The 22,649-nt window shown below is 43.4% G+C and overlaps 1 protein-coding gene and 1 non-coding gene across 2 annotated transcripts in view; both read right to left on the reverse strand.

Moving 5' to 3' along the window:
- Nucleotides 1–509: 509 nt before the first annotated feature.
- Nucleotides 510–700, reverse strand: LOC142455632 (U2 spliceosomal RNA). The gene has a single exon (XR_012785808.1). It is a non-coding gene; the product is annotated as a U2 spliceosomal RNA (small nuclear RNA).
- A 2,236-nt stretch (nt 701–2,936) lies between these two features.
- PRSS55 (serine protease 55) overlaps nt 2,937–22,649 on the reverse strand; it is a 28,310-nt gene continuing 8,597 nt past the window's right edge. The window contains exons 5-7 of the mRNA XM_075557201.1: nt 15,053–15,254; nt 14,529–14,609; nt 2,937–3,046 (exon numbers count right to left, since the gene is read on the reverse strand). Of these exons, the coding sequence (XP_075413316.1) occupies nt 2,937–3,046; nt 14,529–14,609; nt 15,053–15,254 (393 nt within the window). The remainder of the gene's footprint in view (nt 3,047–14,528; nt 14,610–15,052; nt 15,255–22,649) is intronic.

Below are 22,649 nucleotides of genomic sequence, written 5' to 3' on the forward strand. Positions count from 1 at the left end.
ATGCCTTCTTGATATAAAATTACTTCTTGATAAAAAGTTTATATATATATATATATATATGTGTGTGTGTGTGTGTATATGTATATATATATTCACCTGTTTGATGTTGAGTATCTTTTCATATGTAATGATTCATGTATCTTCATTGTAAAGTATTTAACCTTTTTCCCATTAAAAACTAGATTGATTCAGTTTCAGGAATTCTTCATGTATATCCTAGATAATGCGTGTGCCGCTAATACTTCTTTTGTGATTATACACAATTTCAAGGAGTTTTCTAACTCTCTATAAGTGATCTATGAGAAACCTAGTCATGAACTCTAGGTGAAAACATTTGTTTAAAGGTTTTTGGAGAGGCCAAAAATGAATGATACTGGTGACAACGGCAGGAATAGACCGAGTGAGGTCAGAGGACTTTTGATTTTTTTAAAAGACAAGATGTATAGTTTCAGACCACTTGAACTTTTTAACTTTTTGTAGATTAGGTGATTTTTTTTTAAAATCCCCCGAGGGGGTGCACCATTCCTGGAAGTACTGCAATACCAGGTCGATGCGTGGAGTGGACGGAGCAAGCTCCTATTCCAACTCCCTGCTCCAAAAATCCATTTAATATATTGTCCTCGGATAGAGGACGTATCAGATATTAAACTGATAAGAACAGATACTACACTTGATCTTAGCCAAAAGGCCGAGAAGCGATGATTAGGTGAATTTTTTATAGCAAGTACATCATCAGTTTAACATTCACACACATTTTGTTACAATTCATCCATTTCAATTCCCTTAATGTGGCAGCCGAAAGACTTACCATCTCTGAAACTCCCAGGAGCAGTTCTACCTTGTCCTTCCAAGGTCACTAGGAGTCAGCATTGACCAAATGGCAGTGAGTGACTGTAACATTGTCTCTTCTGGTTTTTCTTTGTGGTTTGTTTCCAGGCCTCCTTCTGCCCTAACCCTCTGTACCTTGTCCCTGGGTGAATGCTGCCCTTTTCATCTGCAGTGGTTGGTCTTACTTAGTGGGTCAGTCCCCAGCCGGAAGGGTAACTAAGGGGCATACTCTTTAAGGTCTCACCAGTCTCTATCCAACCAGTTAATTAGTCTTTGTGGGGTGTGTGTGTGTGTGTGTGTGTGTGTGTGTGTGTGTGTGAGGGGGTGGGAGGGGGCGGTTCCAGATTTTCCTCCTACTCTATCTAGGACCTTCTAATGGTACCCTTTTCAGAGTAGTTCAAACTAAGTTTTAAAAGATGGCAGTAAGGATACATGGAAAGGTTTAGTGTGAAATGGATAAACAAGATTCCCACAGCCCCTCTTTTCTATCCTGAGAAACTACAGCCAAGGGAAGCAGCCTGGTAGAATGATTGGGGGTGGGGAGGGGGATCTCTTGTCCCCATTAGAATGTGAGCTGTTGGAGTTGGGAGGCAGTCCTGATTGGAGGCATGACAAGAATGAGTTCTCTACATGAGCACCCATATAGAGAACATGAAAAAAACAAAGAGACTTAAACAGAAGAATGTGAGCATGAATACCTCCTGACAGAGGAAGCAGAGATATGGAAGGGCTACAGGGAGTCTATGCTGCTGTATTTGACTTTGGGGCTCTTGACCAGGGGAATGAATGTGCAGGCAGACTTAAACAAAATGAGAGACGCTCCAGTGAAACCCATAGTAAAGGGCATGCTGATATTTGAGGAGGGACAGATGGGGATGGGGAAGGAAGCTTGCCAACAGAGATGAGGCAGGAAAGTGAAGAGCCAGTCCAAAGCACCTCTAGAAGAGAAAGAATCCAATTGCTAACATGTCTCACCTTAGCAGCAAGTGAGGGGCCGGATTAGAACTCAGACCAAGGGGCTCACGAGCCTGCCCCACCCTACTACATGCTGGCTTCTACACTATGGACGTGCCATCTTACCCGGTCCCTTTCCCTTGGCTCCATCGTAGATTCTTGCCGGCATTTCCTGTCAGTGGTCCTCATGCACCGTCACCAGCAACCTGTCGATGGAGGGTTGGCACGCTGCCATGCTGCTGCTCGTATGCCGAACTCGCCAGCAGGTTTTCCAGGCGGAGACTGATGCAGAGGAAAGGCCTGGAGACTCGCTTCCAAAACCAGTCTGTGGATCGCAAAGGTCTGAAGCACAGGCAAGGCTGCGGAAAGCACGGGCCCAGGTAGCTTTTAGTTGTGTTGTGCGTGCAGTTCCCATGAGTCTGCGTGATGCCATGGTATTTAATACTCACCCCCAAGACGTCTGCCCTACTGCCCCCCGGGGATATAGCTGTGAAAGGTGAAGAGCTTGTCCTGAGAAGGTACGTTTAGCCACTAGGGGCACCGTGCAGGACGGTACGATTCACAATGTCTTTCCTAACAAGCCAGTCCTTAAGCAGGCAACCACCTGTGCATCAAGACCCCTTTGGGGGTCGAACACCCTTTCACAGGGGTTGTGAACACATTTCCGATGGTCTTAGGAACCGAGACACCGCTCCTCTATCGTCTGCAGGCGGGTCCGCCCACATGCAGATATGCCCACATACGAGGACCCATGGTGAAGACTGTTACCCATGCTACACCATGCTTCAAGAAAAATGTTCATTGATTTGTCATTAGAAATCAATATTTCACAATAGATAATTACATACTGTTTTGTGATGAATCACTCTGCTTTCATTATGTTCAATTTGTAACCATGAAAACACATTCTGCGTATCAGATGTTTACATGATGACTCATAACATAGTCAAATGACAGTGATGACGTAGCAACGAAAATGCTATGGTTGGGGGGGCACCACCACACGAGGACCTGTACGAAAGGGTCGCGGCACGAGGAAGGCTGAGCACCACTGCTGTAGGGGAATGAGAACCGAGTGTGAGTCGGGTGGAAATTGCAGCAATAGTTGCTCCTGGAGGAAGCAAGCGATCTGAGCGGCGAGCAGCCGGTTCATTTCATTCCAGCTGGTGCATCTGCGCCCGCGCTGCCAGCTGCCAGCGGCGAGGCTCGGTGCCCAGGCCGGCTGCTTCCCCCGCGCGCCGGGCAGGGGAGAGGCGGGCGACATCTGCGCGGGGGCGAGAGCGGATGCGGCATTTATGGTTGGAGAACAATATGCATTTGTCAGGGTTTTGCCGTTTCTTTCGTAAATTCAGAACATTTGGGCAGAGGACAGGGGGGAGGAATACTGATTTCCCCTCTAGCAAAGGGCGATGCCTTGGCGTCACAAAGGGGGCGGGGATGCACACTGCACTAGGTGACAGTCAGAAAGGGTGAGCCTAAAATGACTCTCTAGAAAATTCGTCTGCCTTATTCCAGCGGCATTTAAAGTATTTTGATGTTGAGAACATGCACAGCAAAACGCAAAGCGATTCAGCAGCTGGTCTGCCTGCAGTTCGGTGACAGGATTGCTCTCCGTCCAGTGGGCGTCAGCCTTCTCATGGTGCTGAGTCCTTCCTCCCCAGTCACACAGGCTCGCTGTCCTGCAGGCGCCTTTGTCTTCTTTCCAGGAACTTCTGCCATTTCATCCCATATCCCACTGCCATCGAGCAGATTCTGGATCCAATATTAAAACACCCAGACTCACAGTGATCGAGTTAGTGCCAGCTCTTAGCAACCCTATGGGACCGGGTAGACCCGCCCCTGTGAGTTTCTGAAACTGCAACTCTTTATGGGAGTAGAAAGCCCGTCTTTCTCCGGAGGAGCACGTGGTGGATTTGAACTGTTGACCTGGAGGTGAGCAGCTCAGCATATAAGTTACTATTCTGCCACCAGATCCCATATAGAGCTCTTAAAATAGCGTACTCAACAGGACTGACTTTATTTTAAACTACTTATGATCAACTAGTTTCAGCACACACACATTTTAATAGTATCTCTGCCGTCGAGTACAACTATAAAAACTATTTTTGTAATCCCATCTGTGTGGAACAATACGCAGACGTCCCAAGGCTAAAACTCTAGGCTGATTTGGGTCTTGAACCTTCTGCTGAAGGCAGGTCAGAGCTGTCACTAGTGTCTAATGGCAGTCCTGCTGTGGATCACAGGCCTTCAGCTGCACGCACTGCTGTAATTTCTGCCAGCATTTTCATAGTGATTGATTTTGTGAAACTTTCTGATGTTTGGCCTACCAATATTGTGGTGAGGAGTATTTGTGACCCTCTATCAATGATGTTTTTGAGAATCAAGTAGCACTTAAAGGAAAATAAAACCATTTAAAGGCTTCTGTTCAGTTGTTAATAATGTCAAAGCTGAGTGTAGATTTTATAAAATGCTAGTATTCAGATAATCTAAAAAAAACACTACATTCATGGAATTTATTGCTTACCACTTACTATTCTGTGAGGTTTCAGTGCAAGTACACCAGAGAAACAATTCCAGGGACCCTCATATTTGTGTAACAGAGAACTTTATATCAAAGAGGAATCGTGCATTAAGAAAACACTCCAGCCCAGTCCATATCAAGTTCTCACATCTGATATTAGTCGGTATGTTTGATACTAGTCTATAATGTCCTCTTCAGACTCATGCAGCACATGCAATGACACGGAATGCAGGAAGATCACAGGCTAGTGGGTGGAAAGTCTTGTGGATCCAGTGGTGGTGGAAGCATCTCTGGGCTCGCAGGGTCTCCACTCCTCCAGCTCCAGGGCTCTAGCGTAGGTCCACGTGTCTTGTGAGCAGGAAGAGGAAACAGAGAGTCTGAGAGTCTCTGGCCTCCAGTGAGCTATTTATCTCTGTGATGCCTCCAAAATGAGGTCATCAAGCTGTGACCTGATTGACAGGCTACGGCTATACCCCTTCACAAGTTGACACCAGGTTATGTAACTACCGCCTATGATTACACGGATAAAAAAACATGACTAAGGAGTCTGTATTGGCTTGTTCTGGAGGCAGTCAATGGTGGTAGTGTGTGTGTGTGTGTGTGTGTGTGTGTGTGTGTGTGTGTGTGTGTGTACACTGGAATGATGGATGGGCAGGTCACAATAAACATCCACACTTCCCTCCACACCTATCCACACCTCTCTCTCTCTCTCTCTCTCTCTCTCTCTTACCAGATCTCATCTCCTCCCATCATTGTTCTTAGGCTCACTAACTTCTCCCTGGTCATAGCTCGCTCTCTCCCTCATCTCCCTGCTTGGCCCAAACAAAGGTATTGCTTGGATCCCTTACCACACCACATGCTCACAGGGAGTCGCTCTGACTTTCTTTTCCTTAGTGTAATGCAAGCCGCAGGGCCCTGGTGCAGCAATGGTCAATGCACTAACTGAAAGGTTCATAGTTGGGGCCCTCCCAGTGCAAAGCAGGAAAATCAACCTGGCTTTCTGCTTGTAAAGATGACGGCTCAGGGCATCCTGCAGTGCATTCCTATTCTATTCTAGAGGCAATTCTATGCTCTTCGGTCCTGCAGGGCCACTATGAGGCATAGTGAACTCCAAAGCATACAACAGCGATGCACATCTCAGGATGGGCAAGGGGTGGGTGGGACGCAGGGAGGTCCAGTGGGAAAGTCACAAATGCGTGTGGAAAGGAAGAGCAGAAAAAGAGGCGCCTGAAGGAAAGCCTGCTGGGAGTGACTTTGAGCAAGGGAATGGGAGCATGGAGCTCTGTGGTTGTGGCAGACCATCAAATTTGAGGCAGCCTCGAGAGAGGGAGGGCAGATAAAGAAAGAGGAGGACAGTAAAGGAGATAGCCAAGGGGCTCTCAAAGGCCTCGAGGGGCCCCAGAACAGACTTGGATCGGGTAGTAGGGGATCAGCGCTCTCAAATCCCAGCTCTGAGGACACTTGCCTGATCTTGGTGGGACGCGCCTCCCCTCCTGACTTCAGAGGAAGGAGTGAGAATCTGCAGGACTTCTCCAGTTGGGGACTATTGGCATTTGGGGTCAAATCTTTGTTGAGGACTGCCATGTGCCATGCAGGATGTTTCATAGCACTGCTAAAATCTACCCACTCTGTGCCAGCACCACCTTCCCCCACAGCTGTGTCAACCAGAAATATCTCCCAACATTGTCAACACATCTCTGGCTGAGAACCACTGATCTAAAGGTTTCTATTTCTAAGTTAGTACCAGTGGGATCATGGGAATCTAGGTTGGGCCATTGACATTTAATCAACAAATCTGATCTACAAATAATGATCCAGAGATTTCTGTTTGACCTTATTTCTGCAAGTAAGTACTGCAACAGAGAGAGATTTAACACGGGACAAAGGGAATTTGGCGATGGAAAGCACAGCATATGGTTAGATCCACCCATCCAAAGATCGAGCTGGATTTGATGGTTTTATTTTGCCTTCTGGATAGTGATTGGCATTTTTTTTCAGTTGAGAAGATCCACCAGAAAATTCATGGATGACAATAGAGATGTCAATTCTGGCTAACAGAAGTTCAGAGAAGAAATGGCCTTAAGTAATTCTAGTCCCAATTCACGAACCCAAGAACTTGTCTAGTCCTTGATGTTGCTGTGGACTCCCCTTGATCCCAGCTGGAGAGCACTTGGGAAATGAGAGCATATGGAGGGGAGGGCTAGGGCTTGAGCCTGCTGTCTGTCAGCTCCTTGGGCCAAGTACACTCTGTGCCTTTGCGACCTTCTGCCACGGTAAGGAAATGAGGTGTGGAAGCACGGAAGGTCACAGAAAAGGGGGGGTGTGTCTCCTTTAGCCCCGTGTCTTACGAACCAACCCAACCCAGAATAGCATGCTGTAAAATAATCATTGAGGTCAGCAAAAAAACAAAACAAAAACCAATTAAAGTCTGTGAAAATTATGCTAACAGAATGCCACAAATGGAGAAAGATGTATTTCACAAAATCAATTTTCTTGATTTGAAAAGTGAGGTTTCTGGTATTTCAATCATGACCTTCTCGCCATCTCTACCAGCTCAGCACCCAAGCACATAGTACTCCCTCTCCAACTAGCTCACAGTCTCTAGCCACATTTCACGCTGGGAGGGAAACGCCACCAGCCTCTCCCATCCCTTGCAGCCCCCAGTCACAGAAGCTCTCTTGTGAGAAGGCATGACTGAGAGGACTTGTGCCCCTCTCCCAACTCGCTCTTAGGGCAGAAACTCCCACCTGGTGCAGAAGGTTGAGACCACTGGAACCAAATGCACTCGCAACCACTCACTTGTAAGCTCACTCGTGCCCATCCAGAGAGGGGGAAATGAAGAAAGCCAGAGGCGCCATCGCCACCGGGAATCCTGCTCATAAAACAAAGGTGTCGGTCTGGGTGAAGTGGACCACTGTCTCCACGTCTAATTCCTCAGTAGTGGCCCAGCAGTTCTACCCGGAAGGAGTACACCTTCTGCTGCTGTGGGCCTGATGCAGATTTGTGACAACCCCATGTGTGTCATAATACTGATTTTTTGGAATGATATCTAGCCGTATTACCTCTGTGGGGCCTCTGGGTGAACTTGAACTCACCGTTGAGTTAGCAGCCACGTGTCAACCATTTGCCCTACCTTGGGATGCCATCAATGCCTGATCTCTCTTGCAGGTGAAGCACATCAACGTTTACTAAAAGTTATCTACAATTTAAACTCATTTTTTAGAGCTATATGCAGATGAAGTCAGAGTTCAAAGAAATGCATTGGAATGAAAAATAACAAATTTAGGAATAAATGTGTTTGGGGAAAGTATACTAGGGCTTCAACTGAATGATAATGCTTTATATCTCAAGGGCATGCTGTTATATTATTCTATAAGCATTTTAGGAGTTCTGAAAAATTTCTTAACCCATACTCAAATACATGTTCTTCAGAATAGACTACATCCCATCCTATAACAAATACTCCAAATTGCAAAAGGACTGAGTCATTCAAAATGTGTTTTCTCACTATAATGAAATAAAATGAGAAATAATGGAAAGAAAATTATAAATAGGGGAAAATTAAACAACATACTCTGAAGTATCCAATAGGTAGAAGAAGAAATGACGTTAGAAATTCAAAAACATTTTAATGTAAATAAGACTAAAAGTGAACCATAACCACCACAGTCCCATTGATCCCAAGACCAAAGAACTAGATGGTACCCGGCTATCACTACTGACCATTTGGACCAGGGACCCACGAGATGATGCCGATAGAATGGGAGAAAATTGTAGATCAAAATGCAAATTCTTAAATAAAAGGTTAGATTTCCTGGAGAGGCAGAGACTAGTGGAATGCCTGTGACTGTCACCCTTTTAAACTTTGAACTGAAACTACTCCTGAAGGTCACCTTTCAACTAGATAACAGACATTCGTTGTTAGAGGCCATTGGGTCAGTTCTGACCCAGCCACCCTGCGTTCGAGAACGAGGCACTGCCTGATCCTGCCCGATCCTCACAGTTGTTGCTAAGTTTGAGTGCACTGCTGCAAAACGAACTCAAGATAATAGATGGTTGTTGTGGTTGTTATGCGCCAACAAGTTGGTTCCAAGCCCTAGCGACCTTCGGTGCAGTAGCAGGAAACACTGTGTGATCCAACACCATGCTCACAATTGTTCCTAGTAGCTGAGCCCACCGCTGCAGGCTAACAATTGAGCCCAGTGCAGCTTCCGAGTCAGTTTCCTCCAGAGCCTCCTTCTTTTTCACCGCCTCTCTGTGAAACATGACTGCTCTCTCTTGACAATATGTCCCAAGTATGCAAAACAATAAAATCAGGGGTTATCTCATAAAATAAAGAATCTCACCCAAGCGTACTTGCTTCTTCAAACATATCTATATGAGAACAAACAGTCTCCACTGACCCCGAAGCAAAGATGTGGGAGAGGGAGAGGGGAAGCTAGGTGAATGGAAATGGGACAAGCAGGAGGGAAGCTATGAGAATGTTGACAGATTGTGGAAAATTAACTCATATCACTGAATGATGCCCATAGATACTGTTAAATGGGAACATAATTTGCTGTGTTAACTTCCACCAAAAGCACACAAAAAATTAAAACCAAATAAAACACCACATATCAAAATGTTTGAGATACGGACAAATGTTCTGTCAGCCAGGTGAGCAAGCTTTAACCTGAACAGCCATAAATCATGTTGGTAGCAGGCGCCCTTGCTCTGGTGTGATGGAAATGATATTTTCCTTCCCACCAGCCGATCATCCAGCCTCCTCCTGAGAAAACGTCCGACAAATTCAGATCAGTGGGGCATCTCGCAGTAGACCTGACCAGTCCTCTTCAAAATGGTTAATGCCATCACAATGGAGGGAGCCTCGAGAAGTCATCAGAGCCCAGAGGCACCTCAGGAGACATGGCACCTGAATGTAATGTGGTAGATCTTAGAGGGTATCCTGGAACTGAAAAGGGACGCCAGGTAAAACTAAAATACGGACTTTGCTGGTAATAATATAAATATATTGGATCACTCAAGGTAACCATTTTATCATACTAATATGTTGGCAGGGGAAACTGGGTACAGTGGTGCATGGGTGTGTCTGTACCATCTACTCTTTTTAACTCTAAACTTCCTCTCCAAGTCCAGGTACTTTTCTCAGTAGCTAGCTTGGATCATCTGCCCAACTTGAAATACTTCCTGAGGGCTCCGGATGCTGGCCTCTCATTGGCAGACCTAGGTCTCATGCAATCTCGAGAGTCAGAGGGGAGGTTGGATCACAGTGAGATATGAATCGTGAGAGAAGTGTGGGGAAGGGGGTTCACCAAAACAAACTGGGGACTGGGGCCAAGCAGATACAAAGAAGCGCACTCACCACAGCCTTGACGTGATGTTTTCTGGAGGGAGATAAAACACTTGGCCATGTTTAGACTAATTTCTTTTTTAATAATTCATTTTATTGGGAGCTCTTACAGTTCTTAAAGCAATCCATACATCAATTGTATCAAGCACATTTATACATATGTTGCCTTCATCATTTTCAAAATTCTTTCTGCTTGAACCCTTGTTATCAGCTCCTCTTTTCATTCCCTCCCCCACACTCCCACCTTCATGGCGCCTTATAAATTATTATTTTCATATTTATACCACCTGCTGTCTCCCTTCATCCACATTATTATTGTTCATCCCCCAGGGGCTGGGATGGGAGGGGGGGGTTGTGCTTCATTGTTGTCAGTTCCTGTTTCTCCCTCTTTCCCCTCACTTTCCCCCTACCCTCATGGTACCCTTACTCCTACTATTGTTCCTGAAGGGTTTATCTATCCTGGATTCTGTGTGTTGAGACCTCTTATCTGTACCCATGCACATGCTCTGGTCTAGCCGGATTTGTAAGGTAGAACTAGGGTCATGATAGTAGGGAGGAGGAACCAGAGGGATGTTGTGTGGTCCATCAGTGCTGTGCTGCACCCTGGCTGCCTCGTTCTTACCTGTGACCCTTCTGTGAAGGCTATTCAATTATCTACAGATGGGCTTTGGGTTTCCACTCTGACACCCATCGTTTGCATCAATATATTTGTTTGTTTGGGGTCTTCTGATGCCTGATACCTTATCCCGTTGATACCTCATGATCACACAGGCTAGTGTGCTTCCTCCATGTGGACTTTGTTGCTTCCCTGCTAGATGGCTGCTTGTTTAGCTTAAAGCCTTTAAGGCCCAAGATGCTATACCTTTTAATAGCCAGGCACCATCAACTTACTTCACCACATTTGGTCATGCACTCATTTTGACTTAGGGATTGTTTCAGGAAGGTGAGCATTACCAAATGCCAGGTTGTTAGAACAAAGTGTTCTTGTATTGAGGGAGTACTTGAGTAGATACCTAATGTCCAGTTTAGACTATTTTCAAATGACAGTACCACCAAGATTACCATCCACACCTTTCTATACTTGAAAATAATTTGTTTGGGTAAAAATATACACCAGAAAACACCCACTAATTGAACTAGTACTGCATATATAATTGATATTGATAGTTTTTCACTTTGAACACCATTTTCGCTATCCTTTTCTAAATCATTGTAGTCATTAACATAAATGTAATGCCCTCTAAATATTAAATCTCCCTTTCCTCCCTCTTTATAACCACTAATAATCTTTGCTTCCTATATATTTTATTTCATATGCGAAGTGAGATAGACTATAACAGAATGTCCTGTATTAGCTGACTTATTTCATCTTGCTTGGGACCAAAGTCAATGTTCATGGAAGCCTCACCTCACTTCTACGGAGGCACAGTTGACTCCTAGCGACCCTATAGGACAGGGTAGAACTGCCCCAGGGATATCTGAGACTGTCACTCTTTATGTAGTCGCGAGCCCTGTCTTTGCCCCGTGGGGTGGCAGGCCTCCTTTCACGGAAGCAGCAGTCGAGAACTCACACGAGGAGTCTGTCTAAATCTGCTGCACAAGACCTCTTTTTAAACTGTTGAAGAGCAAAGATGCCACTTTGAAGATGAAGGAGCTCATGACCTGTAAACCCCTGGGGACCAATAAGAAGAATAGAGATTCCAGGAGTGGGAGGGGATGGTGGGGGAGAGAGGGAACTGATCACAAAGATCTACATATAACCCCTTCCCAGGGGGATGGACAACAGAAAAATGGGTGAAGGGAGACAATGGTTGTCATAAGACATGAAATTTTAAAAAATAAATTATAAAGGATTCATGAGGGAGGGAGGGTGAGGGATGGAGAACAAAATGAGGAGCTGATACGAAGGGCTTAAGCAGAAAGAATATGTTTTGAAAATGATGATGGCACCATATGTACAAATGTGCTTGATACAATTAATGTATGGGTTGTTATAAGAGCTGTAAGAGCCCCCAATAAAATTATTTACTTAAAAAATAATTTTTTAAAAAGTAAAGCAAAGGTCTTTGCTCTTTTCCCAGTCCTCATTATGCTCCAAGTCCTCTCTTCCTTGAGCCACATGGATTCTGCTCATCTTCAACAGGTCAATGATTTCATCTCTTCTTATTTTGGGAAGTCCTCACTTAAGCCTTTAGGCCATTCTCCTCCATGGCTCCAAGCCTCTGAGAAGCTTTATGGATGGTTCTGGAAGCTAATGTTAGAGTTTTCAGGTGGTCCTGTGACCTCTAGGGCTAACTTGATGCTATTTCAGTAAGGTTCTTCAGAGAAATAGAATATATATATATGTATATATATATATAATTTTTCAAAAATTTCATTGAAAGATTTCACTATCTTTTAATTCTAATCTTCCATGATATTTATGGAGTTCTCTTGCATATGAAGAGAGAGGGCTCACACGACTGTGGGTTCAGCAAGTCTAAAATCTGTAGGGCAGGCTAGGTGGCTACAAATTCAGGAAAGAGATGATGTTACAACCCTTGAGTCTAAAATTTTTCGAGTAAAACACCAGGCTGGAAACTCAGGCAGGATTCCTACAGCACAGTTTTCAGGCAGGATTCCTTCTCTGAGAAACCTCTGTTGTTGCTCTTAAGGTCCTCAGCAGATTGGGCGATACCCACTCATCTAATCACTGGTCACCTCTTTTACTTAAAGTCAACTGATTATAGATGTTAGTCACATCTACAAATTAGCTGTCCAGCATCAGCTAGACTAGTGTTTGCCCGAAAAGCTGGGTACCATAGCCTAGCCAAGTTCACCCCACAGATTGACCATCGCAAATGGCTTGGGCGCGGTCATTTGTCAAGAAGCTCCTTTGAGGACAAGGGTCTCTGCTTCAGCTCAATTTCCAACAGTGCAAGACACTGTAAATCCCCCAGAGGGCAGAAGAGAGCACCACCCTAAGACTCCTCCTCTGGATTTGCTCTATGTTGGAGCCCCTCGGCCCTCAGAGAGATACCACAGGAATTTAGAAACTCTAAAGCCTAGCTAACAGTTTTAAAGAAAGAAATTGTAAGAGAAAATGCTTCCAACTTCTTCCTTTCCTATCTGTTCCCAGGAATCCCAAAGCAGCTACCTCTGGCAGGCATTCTCTTGGAAGCTTCCCACATTGGCTCTACTCGGTCTCTGTCATTCAACCAGCACGTCTAGAATTGAGAGGCATCTCCAGTATAGATTCCCTTTCTATATTTACAGCACCCCAGTTTCTGTTTGCAAGACCATTCTTTAGCCATTCTCAGTGTACATGATTCTGGCTGGTTGATTCCTGACTGGGTCTTGGGAAGGTGGGTTTGTGACTCAGGCCAAGGCGAGGACCACATTTGGCCTCAGTGACTGAAGCAGCAATGGGTTTATGGACTTAGGAGTCATGAGCTCTAGATAACAGAGTTCTTTAAAATATTGTTTTATTGGCATATGTTTCACATCTTATATAATTTGATCAATCATATCAATCATGGCATATATTCCACATATTATACTATTTAATCAATCATATTCACTCACTTTGTGCAATCACCACCACAGTGAATCTCACAGTATTTTCTTCTTGTACTCTTTGCTGCTAATGCCAGCATCCTCCCTGGCTATGCCCCCAGACAATTATCAGTCTAATTGCTATCACTACTTATCTACCTATCTTGGATTTCATATACAGAAACTCACACACACACAAAAAACCAGGATGAAAACAAACAGACACAAAACCCAGACAAGAAAAACTAGACAAAACCCAAAAGAAGTCAGAAAATATTTTAAAAAGGGAAACAACTTTAAAATGGATAAAAAGGGAGATCAAGTGATAAGGTATTCCATTTTAGCCTAATGACATCTGCCACCATCGACCCCACAGCACTTTCTGTCTGAGAAGAAGGCTGTTCACACCCCTTGGCTGTGGTCAGGGTGGAGGCTCAATCCATGTGGACACTCTGAACATTAGGTTTTGGCTTCCACTGTCATCCACGGCCTTCTGCAAACTGGCTGTTAACAATTTAATCTCGCATACTATTTGGATTTGGATTCAATTATTTATCATCCTTGGATCACACTGGCTCGTGTTCTCCTTTAATTCATGCCTCATTTTGCTGGCTGCTTGCCTAAAGACCTCAGACACGATTCTTTCTGATAGCTGGGCACCATCTGGTTTCTTCACCGCACTTTGCTATAGCACCCATGTCTTCAGTAATCTCTTCATGAAGGCAAGCATAGTGTGTTAGTCTGGGTTGACTAGAGAAACAAATCCAGAGACACTCATATATGTGTAATAGAGAGCTTTATATAAAAGAGCAATTGTATATTGAGAAAAACATTTCAGCCCAGCCCAGATCAAGTCCATAAATTTGATATTAGCCCATATGTCAGATACCAGTCTAAAAAATGTCTCTTCAGACTCATGCAACACATGAAATGATGCTGAATGCAGGAAGATCACAGGCCAAGGGGTGAAAAGTCTTGTGGATCTAGTGGTGGTAGAAACTTCTCTGCACTAGCATCTGTCTCCACGTGGCTCCTTCAGCTCCAGGGCTCTGGCTCCATCAGCATAGCTCCATGTGTCTTGTCAGCAGGAAAGAGCAGCAGAAATTGTGCGTACTACTGCCAGGGAGGAAGACAGGAGTTCCCAGAATCCTCAGGAGAAGGCCATGCCCACACAGAGGCTTCATTGGCTATTGACAGGCTAGAGTGCACCCTTTCCTCAAGTTGACAGTAGATGATGTAACTGCCACACATAGGTAATAGACATTTGCCAAAGTTATCAGGAACAAAGTTCTCTTTGTGTCCTCTGGACTGCTAATGTGATAGGATGTGAACCAGAGGTACCAGTGGTCATTATGACCACCACCTGGAAATCCTCCTTGAAGGTGATGCTCACAAACAAGAAATGGTCCCTTTCGATATCACCTGAGCCCCGGAGGCTCAACCATACCTGAGGTCATCATACCCCACTTTTATCCCTCTGTTATATATATCAATAACCCCCCACCCCTTTCTCTCTGTATTTGGCCAGTTTGAATTGGCTACTGTCACTCACAATGGAAAAAGCTCTAATAGAGAGGCCCAAAACTCAGCTCCCAAACCAGGAATCCAACCTGTCTTTCTGGTCCCACCCCACTCTCTGTTATCTACCTGAGACCCTAGCTTTTAGCCTTGGTCTCAAGCCAGTCTCTCAGCTGGTGGCACAGTCTCACACACCCTCCTTCGGCTGCAGAGTACACTTCTGTTTTATTGACTGTTGGAAATGGGCCACTATAGCATGAAAGGCAAAAGGCAAAGCAGGATCCAGAATGTTGAGTTGATTGGCTTTGGAAATTCTGCAGCCTTCGAGCGAACTTGTTGCTGCTTGCTGGGGGCTCTCATTTCCTCTGAATTAAAAGGCCTTCCTTCTAGCTCAGTCACATTCTGGATCCAGAGGTTGTATTTCGCTAACAGAGTGTACATTCCTGGAATGCCCTTCAGTCCACAGCTCCTTCCCCAGCTGATGATGCCTACCTGGTACCACTCTTTGCCAGGGCCTGGGGTGCAGACGAGAGGCCCCCCACTGTCACCCTGTGGACAGAGAACAGAGGTCATTAGGTAGTCATTCTAAACTCACCATTTGAGACAAGAAACTGCCTGCTAATGGAAGATAATTCATGGAAGTTGACTTTTCCGGGCTGCCTAAGGAAATCTTGTAATTGTGGACCAATCCTCATCCCGATCCTAGTCAATCTGCACGCTTATCCCAGCCAACTCTATTCTTACCCCAGCCAATCTGCACACCTATTGCAGTCAATCCCATCCCTATGCCAGTCATCTCCATCCCTACTCCACTTCTCGTCTGTATCCACCTGCGTGCAGGCTCGGAGAGACGCTTGTTTCTGTCAGGTTGGGTGGGTGGTTATAGAATTAGGGTATAGGCAGTGGATAGAACGGGATCCAAGATAAAGGGAAGGTGGGGAAGGACTTGGCCATACAATTTTAAATCTGCCTACAGAGCAGGGGAAGGAAGCAGGAAGATGACATAGACATTGCTCAGGTGGAAGGAAGACTGGGGAGTAGTTTATTTTTGTTGTTAGGTGCCATAGAGCTAGTTCTTGCCCACAGGGACCCTATGCCCAACAGAAAGAAACACTGCCTGCTCCTGCGACATCCTCATAACTGTTGTTATGTTGGGCCATTGTTGCAGCCACTGTGTCAACCCGTCTCGTCAAGGGTTTTCCTCTGTTTCTCTACCCCTCTTCTTAACCAAGCATGATGTCCTTCTCCAGGGATTGGTCTCTTTTGACAACCACAGCACGGCCAAAATACATAAAATGAACACTTGCCATTCTTGCCTCTAAGGAGCACGCTGGCCATATTTCCTCCAAGACAGAGTTGTTTGTTCTTTTGGCAGTCTATGGTACTTGTAATACTCTTTGTCAGGACCTTAATTCAAATGCACTGATGCTTCTTCTGTCTTCTTTATTCAATGTACAACTTTCACATGCACACGGAGCTTTGAAAATACCATGGCTTGAGTCAGGCATACCTTATTTCCCAAAGTAACAATGTTTCTTTTTAACACTTTAAAGAGGTCTTGTTCTTCAGCAGATTTACCTAATGAAATGTGTCATTTGGTCTCTTGCATTAGACTTCCATGAGCATTGATTGTGCATCCAAGCCAGATGAAATTCTTGAACTTCAACCTTCCTTCCATGTATCGTGATGCTACCCTATTGATTCAATGGGAGGTTTTAATCTTCTTTACATTGAGTTGTAATCCACAATGAAGGCCGAAATCCTTGATCTTCATCAGCAAGTGCTTCAACTAACAACCTGTGATATGCAAATGTTTGTTTGGAGGTATTACCAAATGACATTATCATTTACCCTTATGCCTTACTAACATTTCAGCATCCATCTTGACTTACAGTGCTGTCAGTGATAGGGTAATATCCATACTGTTCAAATTGATACACCAACCACTAAAGCTACAGGTGAAGAAATTGAAGATGTCTACCAACTTTTGCAGTCTGCAATTGATCAAACAAAAATTAAAATGTATCAATAATGGCTTGTGATTTGAAGGTAAATGTTGGAAACAAACAAACAAAAAAGATGATCTGGTAGTAGGAAAATATGGCCTTGGTGATAGAAAAGACTCCAGGAATTGAAAGATAGAATTTTTAAAGACCAATGACTTACTCAATGCAAATTCCTTTTCTCAACAACCTAAATAGTGATTGTACATGGGGAAGTAGTCAGATGGAACCCACAGGAATCAAAGTGACTATGTTTGTGAAATGTGCCAGGGAGAAGCTAAATATTATCATTCAAAACAAGGCCAGCAGCTGACGGTGGGACAGACCATCAATTGCTTCTATGAAGCTTCCCACTTGAATAAAAGAACATTAAAGCAAGTCCATGAGGACCAAAATATGATGTTGAAGGGTTTGATGCATTGAACACAAATGAGCAAAGAGCAGACAAGTTGTGGGATGACACAAAGAAAGCAAAAAATCATTCAAAATAAAATAAAATTGATGTCAGAAGAGACTCTTAACTTGCATTAGGACATAGAGAAGCTAATGTGATCGGAAGAAATGATAAAGTAGAAGAGTTGAAGAGATTTCAAAGGGTGGAGGGAGAAGACAAATTATAATGAAATGTGCTGAGACCTGGACTTAGAAAACTAAAAGGGAAGAACATATTCAGCATTTCTCAAGCTAAAATAAATGAAGAAAATACTCACGCCTCAAATCATAACATTGTATGGGCAAAAATATTGAAAGATTCAGGAAGCACCAGAAAACAGAAGGAAGAAATACACAGTCACTGTGCCAAAAAGAATTAATTTGCAGTCAACCATTTCAGGAGGTAGTATATGTTCAAGGACAGTGGTATTGAAGTAAGAAGTCCAAGTTGCTCCAAAGGCATTGGTAAAAGACAAGGCTCCAGGCATTGACGGAACACCAATTGAGATGCTTCAACACATAGATGCCAAGAAATCAGGCCAACCAACTGGAAGAGCTCCATATTTGTGCCCATTCCAAAGAAAGGTGACCCAACAGAATGAAGAAATTATTGAATATCATTTTAAATATCACACACAAGTAAAATGTTGCTAAAGATTATTCAAAAAACAGTTTCAGCAATCCAACGCTAGGGAACTGCCAGAAATTCAAGCTGGATTCAGAAAAGGATGTGGAAAGAGGGACATCAGTGCTGATGTTCGAGTATACTAGAAAAGATATTTACCTGTGTCTTATTGACTGTGCAGAGGCATTTGACTGTGTGGATCATAGCGAACTGTCTAGCATTAAGAAGAATGGGAATTGTAGAATATTTCATTATCCTCATGTGGAACATGTACATAGAATCAAGAGACAGTTGTTCACATGGAACAAAGAGATACTACATGGTTTAAAATCAGGAAAGGAAGATGTGCATTGTCATATCTTTTACCATATTTAGTCAGCATCTATGTGGAATAAATAATCCTAGAAGCCAGATATTACAAAGGAGAATGTAGCATCAGAATTGGAGGAAAACTCAGCAACAAGCTGTACTTTGCAGATGACACGTCTTACTTGCTGTACAGGAGGAAGAGGCGAAGCATTTGCTGATGAAGACGAGTGACCTCAGTTCTCAGTATGAATTACACCTCAACACAAAGAAAGCGAAATCGTCCATAACTTGACCTTATAATAAATGGAGGAAACATTGAACTTGCCAAGGCTTTCATTTTGCTTACACTCACGATGCTCATGGAAGCAGCAGTCAAGACATCAAAGGACTCGTTGCATCAGGAAAATTTGCTATAAATGTAGTCTTTAAAGAGTTACAGAGCAAAAGTGTCACCTTGAGGACTAACGTACATCAGACTCCATCCCCGGTCTTTGCCATCACCTTTCATGAGAGAGCTAGACAAACAAGGAAAGCTGAAGAATAACCGGCGTCTTTGAATTCTGGCATTGGTAAAGAATATCAACTCTACGTGACGACTGCTTGAAGAATGAGCAAATCTATCTCGGAAGAAATAATGCCAGGAAAGTCCTTGGAAACAAGGAAGCCAAGACTCGGTCTCGCATATTTAGATGATATTGTCAGGAGGGACGAGGCTGGTCAGCAAGAAAGAGGAAGACCGCTAAGAGATGAATCGGCACAATGGCTGCAACAGTGGGCTCAAGCACAGCCATGTTTTCGAGGCTGGCACAGGATTGGGCGTGTTTTATCCTACTGGACACAGGGTTGAAATGTGTCAGAGTTGACTTGATGGCACCTAACAGTGACAACATGCCAAATTTTTCATGTACAAGTTAAGTAAAAAAGTATTGCTACAAGATCATAGCCACATTAAATACAAATAGAAACATTTGGAGCTATTTCTTGATGTACATGTATACTCCATCTAGGTCTGGGCACTCCTGAAGGGGTGTTGCCAACTCTCTGGCCCTTTTCCAAAGACTTCTGCACTTTTCAACTTGTGCCATCTCAAATTGAGAGTTTGATGGTGCAGATAGGAACTGGAAACACAGGGGATCCAGGACAGATGAACCCCTCAGGACCAGTGGTGAGAGTGGCGATACTGGGAGGGTGGAGGGGATGTGGGGTAGAAAGGGAGAACCGATTACAAGGATCTACATAGAACCTCCTCCCTGGGGGATAGACAACAGAAAAGTGGGTGAAGGGAGATGTTGGACAGTGTAAGATATGACAAAATAATAATTTATAAATTATCAAGGTTTCATGAGGGAGGGGACAGGGAGAGAGGGGAAAAGTGAGGAGCTGATACCAAGGGCTCAAGTAGAAAGCAAATGTTTTGAGAATGATGATGGTAACAAGTGTACAAATGTGCTTGACACAGTGGATGGATGCATGGATTGTGATAAGAGTTGTACGAGCCCCAATAAAATGATTTAAAAATGGGAGTTTGAGGAATTCAAACTGTGTTTCCATGAAATGTTCTATGGGTTTGGGGCACAAAAGAAGTGTGCAGGAACATAATCTTGGCTGTAGGGTGGATGGGAGCCTTTACAAGGACATTCTGGTTGCTGCTCTTGAAGCATGAGCAGGTGCATTGTGTCATGGAAAACAATTCGTTGACACCACTCCCCTGTCCTGTTTCTCACCAGTGTAGTTTTCAATTTTCTGAAAACTTCTTTACCATAAGCCCCTGTGATCATCCTGCAACATTAGAGAAAAATCTATCACGATCACCCCTTTGGAATCCCTCCAAAACCAGTTGCCATAGCCTTCTATCCCTTGCACTGAACTGGTTCAGGCATATCCTCCCAGAAAACCATGTCTTCGTTGGGTTTTGTCTGGAAGGTTCCCTAGTGAGACTACGACAACTGTGTGACTGATGGACATTGTCTGCAGCCATCCCCTGATCACAAACACATATCAACACCCCTTTGTGGAACAACCTCATACACGAATGAATGAGAATCCTAGTAACAATGCTTTCTCATCTAGCCTCGTACATTTAGGGAAGCAAACAAAAATAACCAAGCTGATTGCTACCAAGTGGATTCTGAGTCATAGTGACCCTGTCGGATAGAGTGGGACAACAGAGATCTCCTTTATGGACGATGGGGCACCTGACAATACATGTCTTTTTATGTTTTTGTGTGGTTTCTTCCTTCTCGTCTTCTTGGAAAGAAAGCAAGAATTGGCTCTAAGGAGGTCTGATGATAGTCGACAAGGAACTTGACACTAGTGGCCCATGAGTGACTTTCTCCCAAGAGCTAATATCAGGGTCAAAGATCTATCATGTGAGAAATATACTATCCATAAGAGACTCTTAAGGTCTCCCCCTGTGAGATAAGGGGACCAGCTGATCACTCCTATCCACTTTGTGGGTAAAGAAATAGGGCCTGACTTCCAGGTTCGATTCTATCACTGCCTGGTATTTACTTTGGACGAATCACTTAAATTCTACATTTGTTACACGGGAGAGGTAAACCTCCGCAGCCCAGTTTACAGAGTAGTAGAGAGGATGAACTTATTTATATTTGTGAACAAGCTATAAAAATTATTACACTGTTTCTGATCCACTCAACCATCAAAATGAATGATGGATTCAAATAACTAGGTCAATTACTGGAGTTTGTTTTCACATCTGTAAAATAAGGCTTTAATTATATATATATATATATATATATCCTCTTAGGATGCTGTGGAGTGAAATCAGATTTCTCTAAAGCTGTTATGGGTGATGTGCTCAGGATGTTCAAAGGACCAGTTGGGCTGGGGCCAATTCTGACTCGTGGTGATTCTGTGTATTTTAGCATAGAATGGGGCTCCATAGATTTTTCAGTTACCCCAAGGTTCTCTCATGCTGCCCCTTTATAGCCACACGCACATCCCTCCAAACTCAAAAACCCTCCTTTATCTGTAGCAACCCACCCAAAGTTTTCTTTGCTGGCAGTGTAATGAATTCCATTGTTCTCCATTTCTCTTAGTCATTTGGAAAATAGTATGTAAATGGAATCATATAATATGTAAACTTTTCAGATTGGTTTGCTTCACTCAGCAGAAGTCTATGCATATTCATCCAAGGTATTGAATATATAAATATTTTGTTCCTTTTTGATTGTCCATATTTGTGAGGATGGCACAGGGCTGAGCGATATTTTGTTGTGTTGTACATAGAGTTGCCATGAATTGGAACTAATTTGACAATATTTAACAAGCACAGGATGACGCACAACCAGGCAAGGTATTAGTCTGTTGGAGTTGACTCAGTGGAAGCAATGGTATTCCATGGTATAGCTGTGTTATATTTTTGGCTATCATGAATAAAAGCACTATGACATCTGCATACAGGTTTTTGTGTGACATAAACATTTCTTTTTATGGAATGAAAGCCAAGGGTACAATTTCTGGGCACATTTAGTTTATCATGACACTATTGACCTATTCTCCAGGGTGATTGTGTCATCTAAAATTCCCTCCAGTCAGGTATGCATGATCCAGGTCCTGCACATCCTAACCAGCATTTGTTTTTTGGCTTTAGCAAATAAAGTTTTTATTCTGATGGAAGTGTAGAAGTTTGAACTCAGGCTACAAGCTTTAGGGAAGGCTTTTGCTCTCAGCCAGCAAGCTCCATGTGGCTTTCTTGTTAGCATATGATGTTATTTTTAATTTTATCCTTTCCAATAGATTTTTAGTTATAGCTCATTGTGAGTTTTTTGCATTTCCCTAATGGCTAATTATATTGCACATATTCCATGTGTTTGGTTGCCATTCATGTATATATGCTTCAGTGAAATTTCTCTTCCCGTTTTCTAACTGGATAGCTTTTTGTTTTTTACTGTTGAGATTTGGGAGTTCTTTCTATAGTCTAGATTCCTTTGTTAGATATTTTCTCACTCTAGTGCTTCTCTCTTCATCTTCCTAGCAAGATGTTTCATGGGCTAAAGTCTTACATTTGTAATGAGCTCCAGTCTATCTGTGTCCTTTGGTGGAATAGAACTCGTCACCAAGTTCTAGGTTCCAATGATAGCCTATGCTGTCTTTACCCCTAAAAGTTTGCATCTTACATTTACATGGGAGTGCATGACCCATTTTGAGTTAATTTTAACTGAAATTGTCACCTTATGTTCTCAGTTAAAAATTGATTCTTAACTCTTATTTTAGTTTTCTTATTCTATGTTGTCACTAAATTGAATCCATGTATTCTAGTGCAATTCTTTAGCTAGCACACATCTTAGGTATTTGGAGAATGATGAGACTTTGGATACCATCTGAATTTTCTATTTTAACTGGCACTATCTGAAAGTAAGTCAGTAGGGAAAGGAGCACCGATTTTTGACTGCTGGACGAGGATAGAAATTCAGATCCCTCACTGACACTGAGGTTGGAAGGGATGGTTCATTACTACAGATAGTGGTAGAAAAGAAAGAAAGCAAACAAGAAAGAGAAAGAAAGAAGAAATGAAGGAAGGAAGGAAGAAAGAAAGGAAGGAAGGAAGGAAGG

Source organism: Tenrec ecaudatus, chromosome 8, assembly GCF_050624435.1.
Source record: "Tenrec ecaudatus isolate mTenEca1 chromosome 8, mTenEca1.hap1, whole genome shotgun sequence".
In the NCBI taxonomy this organism is placed as follows: domain Eukaryota; kingdom Metazoa; phylum Chordata; class Mammalia; order Afrosoricida; family Tenrecidae; genus Tenrec; species Tenrec ecaudatus.